At 40.9% G+C, this 9072-nt stretch overlaps 1 protein-coding gene across 1 annotated transcript in view; it reads left to right on the forward strand.

The window, feature by feature from the left end:
- Positions 1–216: 216 nt before the first annotated feature.
- The window catches only part of ANOS1 (anosmin 1), a 126836-nt gene continuing 117980 nt past the window's right edge, over positions 217–9072 (forward strand). The window contains exons 1-2 of the mRNA XM_009639485.2: positions 217–291; positions 8059–8106. Of these exons, the coding sequence (XP_009637780.1) occupies positions 217–291; positions 8059–8106 (123 nt within the window). The remainder of the gene's footprint in view (positions 292–8058; positions 8107–9072) is intronic.

Consider the following 9072-nt stretch of genomic DNA (forward strand, 5'->3'; position numbering starts at 1 on the left):
GACATGAGGCAGCATTTCTTTACGGAGAGGGTGGTCAGACACGGGAAGAGGCTTCCTAGAGAGGTGGTCGATGCCCCAAGCCTGTCAGTGCCTAAGAGGCCTTTGGGCAATGTCCTTACCGACAGGCTTTAACTTTTGGTCAGCCCTGAAGTGATCATTGCAGGTCCCTCCAAACTGAAATAGTCGTTTCCGTTCTAAAAGGGGACAAGGCCAGAGATGGAGCTGGAGATGAGGCCTCAGCAAGGGGTCCCTGGTCCAGACATGAGATGGGACCAGAGACAAGCTACAAGGGTACACCTGGGAGATGAGCTCCCTACAGCATAGGTGAGATGTCCATCCAGGAGGTAGGGCCAGAGACAGGCACAGCTGCAGTGTAGCTCACGGAAGGGCTGACAGCCCTAGCCGGGTTGAAATGGGACTTCTGGGCCCATGGGAAGGAGATGAGGGTGGAGACCCCAGCTGAGGCAGGTCAGGGCTGTTAAGGGCTACTCATGTCTCCAGGCCCTGACACCTGCACACACAACACTGAAACGTGTGACAAAGGTGAAAATATCAGCTGACTTCTCTGGAAGAATCAAAACTATAAACTGAAAGTTAAGCATGTTGGAAAAACAATAGAAAAAAATTGAAGATATTACGATACTGTATAAATTATGCCATGGCTACTGGGGTATGGAGTAACCCTCCCAGCCACAGGGGGGTTGGCAATTGGAGTCCCAGTCTGCTTTGTCAATGCATGTGAGATGGGCCGTACCAGCAGCTGCAATGGGGCTGTGTTCTTGGGGGCTTGTATCCAGGTGACAGCAACTGGGGAGACTGGGATCCAAGAGCACCTACAGGGCATACTTGCTTTTTCTGCAGCATATGACAATGTCTTATATTAGCTGGAACTTTTTTTTCAAGTGGTTTAATAGAGTTGATGAAAGCGTGACTCACCACGGTCTGATCATTTTCTGTCAGGATGGGGTGAAGTGCCCCCATCAAATGTTTATAATGGAAACTGCTGCTATACATGCAAACATCATTCCTGTTTATCTAAGTATCAGAAATGGTCCTGCTCAATAACATCCAATTTATTATTTGTTGATGCTTGCTTTATTGAATTTCATTCTTTATTAGAAACATTATAAGGCAACAGAAGTCCCTTACTAACGAATTATTTATTTTCTTAAGACAGAATTTGCAATGAAATAAAGAACTTTATAAAAGGGACAAAATGTATGCTTTTCAGTTGTTTGTGTGCCCTTCCTGTTTTCCCTGGATGGAAGCCAAGGAACCAGAATATGTCTGGGATTCTGTTGTATTTTATGGGTGGTTTCATCTCATACTGATCTCCTTCTGTCCGTGGCTTCTCCAGTGGGTGGTCTTCAAACTTGCCATACATTGGACAAGCACATAAAGTCAAGACTAAAAATATATTTGCATGAATTGTCCTTGAAGGAGCAGTCTTCTTTCCCAGAGGTGGACCTCATCATTGGGCTTTATGACCTTTCTTGTTCACCGTCTCTAACTCCATGTTCATTTCTACAGAGTGGTTTGGTTTACTGGCCAGGTTTCAGTCTTCACACTCACCTGCTAAGAGTAATTTCAAAGTGCATAAGGACTTAAATTTGCTCTAGCTTCGTGAAAGACTTATGGGGCAAGCGTTCAAGCTATTTTATGAAAGGGTATTGTCTTTTTTATTTTTCTGCCATATTTTCAAAGAAAAGATATGTTATGGTTATTTATATGCAAGAGCATAACTAAATACTAGAGTCCAGGAGAGGTGGGACTGTGGTTTCCCTGTCTGTACATCTACTACAACTTCATGCTTAATCTCAAAAGAAAGGTTTTGAGACATAAATTTTTCTTTGGCATTTCCTGTCTGGTATCTCTCCCCACTAAAGTGTACAGGCTTTTCTGAAATTCATTCCTGGGTGCATGCTTTTGTATTTGGGAACTGGAAAGCCTAGTTTGAATTTGTTGATTCCATTCTGCACATAATTCTGCACTTTAGAGTTGTGCCTGGGGATGCACAGCACTGCCATAGGTAAGTCCCTATATTAATTTGTGTCTTAGTGAGCATGCAGCCAGGAAATGCATGTCAAGCACAGTATAAATTATATTTTAGCATTACATATAATTTCACGCTGTTGAGATTTTTGAAAGGTTAAGCAAAATGTTGGGAACCGGTCTCTTTAAATTCGTCATTGCAGCAGCTATTGATTTGTGTACTCAGGTGCTCTGTTTCACGTCAGTGGGTACTGTTATTTGAAGGGCTTATTTCTATGCTTTTTTTGTCGTTTTGAAAGAATCAGCAAGGTTGTCAGGAGAGGCCACTTCTGAGAGACAGCGGTTTCACTCAAAAGTGAATTGAAGATTGGGCAGGGGAAAAAAGACTTCTAAAACTGATAATAGGTATACAGGTATTGTCATAGCAGATTAAATGGCTAGTTCATTTTTCACAGCTCATCTCTGGCATTTCAGAAGAAAGGTTGTATCTCCTTAGATAACTATGGACAGAGATGCAAATGAAGGTGGGTTTTTTTTTTTGCCATTGCTCTAATAAAAGGCCGGTTTTAACTTGCTTGTGAAGGTTATTAATTTTTTTCCCTGAGGCACACTGTAGCTAGATAAAGACAGATTCTTCATTGCCTCTCTACATGTATTTTTTTTTCTTACCAGAGGTGCTGCGTAAGTTATCTCTTTTCAAGGCATAAGAGGGCACAGAACACAGATGTTTCTATCTTAACTGTTTAGGCCAAAGGACATTTGTGGTTTACCAGAGGAAAGCAAGTGTGCACATGTACTGGCTGAGGTGAAACCTAGTAAGACCACTTAGAGGTGCCAGTTTATCAGTTTCATTGAAAATACTTGTGGCTTATATTTTTGTGAAAAATGTGAGTGATGTCTTATAATATTCTTATAATTCCCCCCCACCCCTTCTGTCTTTGCTTTTGTAAACTCTTGCCTTATAAATGTGAAACAGTCCTGGTCTTTGAGGGTCTGATTCTGTTTGTCTACAATTTCTGTTCTGGCAGACTGAATGTGTGGGACTCAGGTGGTGGCCTGAGTTCCTGTTGTCTCCATCTGCTATGTGATGCTGGAGTCTGTTTTAGTCTCAACTGCCTGACGTCTTTCATATGACTTGTCAGTGCTGGGAAGGTAGAGTATTTGGAGTTTGCCCCATTGAGTACAGTTTCTTCTCTGCTTCAGTATACAGATGAGGATACTTTAAAGTTGCCCTGAAAGCACACTGGTGGAAGGCTTATAGATGGGCAGAAACAGTGGTATTTAATTCTTCCTTGAGGCCATTTCTGCACAGCAGAGTTAAGCCACCACTAAAGACAAAGTCAGAACTCTCATTGGCATAAGTCAGATCAGGATTGGGTTTGAAGATACACAGACATGAGGGAACTGAGGATATAATCTGGGGGCATGTAAAATACAAATTCCTGGTAGTTTGAATTTACAGTTTCAGCCAGGTACCCTAGATTAAAATCAGAAAAAAAAAAATCACAGCTGAGTATTTGTGTAGCTTAGATTAACCACTTGCTAAAATGCAGGGCGGAGGAGGAGAGCATTGATTTAGCTTTCCTGCTTCCTCTGATACCTGTTGTTCAAAGGAAGCCTGTAGAATTTGCTTTCACCTTGTACAATGAAAGATAATTCACATCATGTTAGTTTGTATGAAGTTGAAGTTGCTAAACAATACTTTTACATTTTGCTAAACTTACTTTTTAATTCAAGCCATAATAGTTTTCAGTAGAAAAATGAAAACATTTGTAGACATTAAAATTATGAAGTAGGAAAGCCACACATCTGGAAGTTTACAATGTTATTGTCTCAAGTAACAGATATAATTCAAAAGCAGGAGTGTCTTTTCTAGTTCAGTGGAAAGTAGCAGCATAACTGAAACACAGCAGTGAGCTGCTACTAATCTGTTATTGCAATCAGCTACCTCTGTCACATTTTGTATGAAGAAGAAAGGGGGGATAAATTGAAAGTAGCATATAAAATATTGTTTTAGCATTACTGCTGGCTAGATCTGTAAATGGAAATAATAAATCCTCGTACAGCATTGAGGGTAATACTAAAGTAGTCCCACTAGCATATGTTATTTACGGCTGTTCTAAAGTCTTATTTCTTTTCTTTCTTTCCCTTTGAAGGGGTTGGACCTGACATGATGCTCATAGATAGCTGTTCTTACACTAGCAAATCTCAGTTTTAGCTAAACTCTATGGTAACAGCAGATGCAAATGGTATTACAACATCAAATAATGATTACATAGTAACCTGATGGGAAGATAAGGTATAATAAATGTTCGTAAAATGTTGAAGTTAAATTTTATGAACTAAAATTCTTAAATTACTCCTAAATAAGCTTACAAGAGGAAAGGATTGGATCTGTATTTACATTTATAATCTCCAGAGCTCCTTAGGTAATGCAGAAATAGAAATTTTTAGCATTACAGCTCATATGAAAAAAAATATATAAAAATTTATGAAATTCAGATTAAAAGTTGAGGGGAAAGCATATGTATAATATGCATTAGTTGGTTCTTAAGGTACAAGAGGAACATGCAAGTTCAATGCTGTATTTTCAGTTCCTGAATTTCCCAATGTATCTAATCCAAGTCTGTGTTACTGACTTGTCTTTGCATTGAATCAAATTCAAAGCATGCTTAATGCTCAAAATGAAGAGGGCGGTGATTTATCTCGCATAGGTGAAACACACACGTTTGTAGCCTAATTACCTTATCCTCCTTCTTTTTGTCTTTCCTGCTAACAGAAGCTTAAAAAAATTTGGAAGGTGATTCTGAATTGTCCTTGGAAGTGACTCATTGGTGTTTTAAAGAACCATCTTAGTGAGTTGTGCTCATCTCTTTAAGTACAGAAAGGATGTGTCCTCAGCTAGATGACTGGTCTATCAGGGAGCTGGCAGATGTCATTGCGAGGCTACTCTTGATAATCTTGGATCAATCATGTCCATTGGGAGAAGTGCCTGAAGACTGAAGGAAAGCAAATGTCACTGCTGTCTTCAGAAAGGGAAAGGAGGAGGACCCAGGGAACTAGAAGTTGGTCAGCCTCCCCTCCATCCCTAAGAAGATGATGGAGCAGCCAATCCAGACATAGATTTCCAGGCACACTAAGGACAAGCAAATTATCAGGAGTAGTCAGCATGGCTTCTTCACCAAGGGGAAGTCTTTCTTGACCAATTTGATAACCTTCTATGATGAAGCGATTGGCCTGGTAGAGAAGGAAAAAGCTGTGGATGTTGTCTACCTGGACTTCAGTAGGGCCTTTAACAGTGGCTCCCATATGACCCTCATAGAGAAGCTGTTGATATATGGGTCGGATGAGCAGCCACAGCTGGAGTACTGTGTCCAGTTCCGGAGCACCTCAATATAAGAGAGACATGGACATACTGGAGGGAGTCCAGTGCAGGGCTGTGACGATGGTGAAGGAACTAGAGCATCTCTCCTATGAAGAAAGGCTGAGAGCCAAAACTGTTTAGCCTACAGAAGAGAAGGGGAATCTCATTAACCTATATAAATACCTGAAGGGTGGGTGCGAAGAAGATGGAGCCAGGCTCTCAGTGGTGCCCAATGATAGGAGCAGAAGCAATGAGTAGAAGCTGAAATTCAGCAGGTTCCCTCTGAACATCAGGAAATAAATTTTTTTTTTTTACTGTGAGCATGACTGAGCACTGGTGCAGGTTCTCCCATTCTTGGAGAGATTCAAAAGCTGTCTGCACTTGCTCTGCTTGGGCTGTAGGTGTCCCTGATTGTGCAGGGAAGTTGCACCAAATGATCTCCAGAGGTCCTTTCCAACCTCAACCATTCTTTGAGTGTGTGACTTGAACGATCTTTGTTGTCATAGAATTGTAGAATCATAGAATGGTTTGGGTTGGAACGGACCTTTAAAGATCATCTTGTCCAACTGCCTTGCCTTGGGAAGGGACATATTTCACTATATCAGGTTGCTCAAAGCTCCATCCCACCTAGCTTCCAAGACTTCCAGTGATAGGGCATCTCCTACTTTTCTGGCAACCTGTTCCAGCATCTCACCACCCTTATTGTAAACAATTTCTCCCTTATGTCTACTCTATATGTACCCTCTTTTGGTTTAAAACCATTGCCCCTTGTCCTGTCCCTATGGGCTTTGGAGTCCTTCTCTGTCTTTCTTATAAGCCCCCTTCATATATTGAAAGTCTGCTTATTGCAGGTGCTTATTCAGGCTGAACAACCCCAACTCTGTCAGCCTTTCTTCAGAGGAGAGGTGTTCCATCCCTCTGATCACTTCTGTGGCCCTCCTCTGGACCTGCTCCAACAGGTCCATGTCTGTCTTATACTGGTGACCCTAGAGCTGGATGCAGTACTCAAGGGGGGGGTCTCATGAGAGTGGAGTAGAGGGGCACTATCACTTCCCTTTTCCTACTGGCCACATCTTGAGACCTTGTGTGATGGTGTGGTTAAATACTTGCATGAAGACATGCACAAACATGATGTCCTCAAACATTCGCTGAGAAGGATCCAGCTTCAAAGCTGTGGTGGCAAGCCACTGTATTCAAGCTTATAAGCTTTGCTGAGTTCAGAACAGAGTACTGCTGTTTTGAGAAACTGGTCTAGTTGGCTTAGTTACAATACATGCTGATGTATTTATTTCTGCTCCTTAGTTGTAGTTGTTGCACATAAAAAGAATAATTTTGGCTTTATTTGTGTGATTTTATGCATAAAATGCTATATTATTTTGTTATTTGAATCTCTCCTTATTAAAACAAAAAACCATAAAACCAAAGAAAAAACCCAAACCAAAAACCCAAAACAAACCAAAAAACCCCCAAAAAACCAAAGGAAGAAAGTGTAGTCCTGCTAGACTTTTGCATTCTGGCCTACCTGAATTCCTCTTCCCTGGAGACTGATTTCCAGATCTATAGTCAGTGCCAGAGGTGAAAGCATTGTACTGTGGCATATGTACTATCACATTAATATGTCCCTGCAGAAATACCTTGCCTAATTCATATGAAAGGACTTCATATTACTCCCTCATAGATTCACCATTGTAGTCAGATTGCGAGCAACAAATGTACCAGTCTTCATCTGTTCTGTTTCCAGAGCTTATAAATTGTGGGAAAAAAATATATACATCTAAGTTCCTAAGTGCATGAACGTGCACTTTGTGTTGCAAAGTTTTACCCCATTTCTTGTGTTCAGTCCACAGAATCACTTAGATCTTCCTGATGTTGTTTTGATCTTCCACTATACAGGAAGTGAATCGATATTTTATCTCATCTGTTAACCCCACAAACATACACTTCTGTTTCCTGAGCTGTGTTTTTTTACTGGGAAATACAGTTTCCAAAGTTGACCCTTCAGAAGCTCCTTTAGTAGAGCAGCAGGTTGCTGTTTGGCCCTGTGCCAGTTTCATATTTATCTTTCTGTTCTCATCACATTCTGTTTTCCTTTAGCTTAAGTTATTGTTTTATATGCGATACTCTGTTGGTTGTTTTACTGCAATCAAGACAAATGAGAGCTACAGTGTTTCCTGATCTGGGAAAAGCACTTTATTATCAAAAATACAAAATAAAAACTGGCATGGTTGACTTTTGGTAAACTCATGTTGCATTTAGTTGGATTTTCCATTTACTTCGAGGTCATTCATTATCTTTCCTTGATAATTTATTTCAAGTATTGTGCAATATTGAAATGTGGTTAATGGGCTTTCCATTCATGAATTACTACCGCTCCCTATCAATGTCTTAAATACAAGTGTTACCTTTGTTTGCTTCCTAGCAAATCTAGATAGTAAGTGTTTACAAAGATGGAGTAAAAGATGACTTCAGTCAGTTTTCCACCAGCCTTGCCTGATGAAATGCTTTCCTAACTTTTATGTGGTCACTTTACACTTGCCTGAGCATTTTACTCAACACAAGGGAGCTGGAGTCAGGATTGGTACTAATGTGACACAACATTGTTCTCTAAGGAACACAGTCAATTCTGTTTAAACCTGTTAGGGTGATCCTGTGAAGTCTTCAAGAAATATTAATATTAATGGTTTTTTTTCTTTGTTTTTCAGAACAATGGATCACTTGCTTGGTGCCAGAATCATAAACAATGTTCAAAGGTATGTCCTTTTTTCCCCCCTCTCATTTAAGTTATCTAGTTGCTTTCAATCTCTTGTCTGTAGACTTAAGTGCTTTTCATTTTAGCCTGTTTTCAGAAGCATCTGTTTATATTTTATTTGGAAACCTCAGCCTGTAATAAAATATCCAAAATTAAAACAGAGTGATTTACTCTTTCAGGACAAAGGAATCATGTTTGAGGATAAGTATCCAGCTTAGTTAAACCAATACAATTCTGTGGTTATCAACAAACTTTACACTGGCTAAAATCTGGTGTATCATTTGTGTTCTTTCAGTATTTTTCGTCATAAGAGAGTAAAAATGTCAATCACTTAAAAAACTTCCTCCAACAGCACTGAGGCATGCCAACATTCAATATTTCGTTCAGTTTGGGTATTTAATTTTTAGCCTGACACTGAATTCCTTTGAAAAAAATTCTTGATACAAATCCCAGTGTCTCTACTGATGCCCTGCCTTCTTCTAGCACTTTAACCCTTAAAGTCTAGAGAGCAGTGAGTGGAAACTGGTCTGCAGTTGGGGCAGGAGGAGAGAACCCTTTCCTTGCCCACCGCTTCTCCCCAGGTGCCTCCGCATAACAGGTATGAGGCTCTAGAGGTGGAAGACAAGGTGGTGGACGGGGTAGGTGGTGACCTATCCACATCGGAGGAGGCACAAAGATCAGGAAGACCTCACTCTCGTATTACTACTACAACCACGAGGAAGAAGAGGCGGGTAATAGTAGTGGGAGATTCCCATCTGAGGGGAACAGAGGGTCTGATATGCCGGGCAGACCGTGCTCTTAGGGAGGTCTGCTGCCTCCCAGGAGCCCGGGTTAGAGACGTCACTAGGAAACTTGCTAGCCTGGTCTGACCCTCGGACTACTATCCCTTGCTGCTCTTCCATGTGGGCGCTGATGAAGTTGCAGTAAGTAGCCTGAGGGTGATCAAAAAAGAATTCAAAGCCTTGGG

Source organism: Egretta garzetta, unplaced genomic scaffold (genome assembly GCF_000687185.1).
Source record: "Egretta garzetta isolate BGI_Z169 unplaced genomic scaffold, ASM68718v1 scaffold545, whole genome shotgun sequence".
Taxonomy (NCBI): Eukaryota; Metazoa; Chordata; class Aves; order Pelecaniformes; family Ardeidae; genus Egretta; species Egretta garzetta.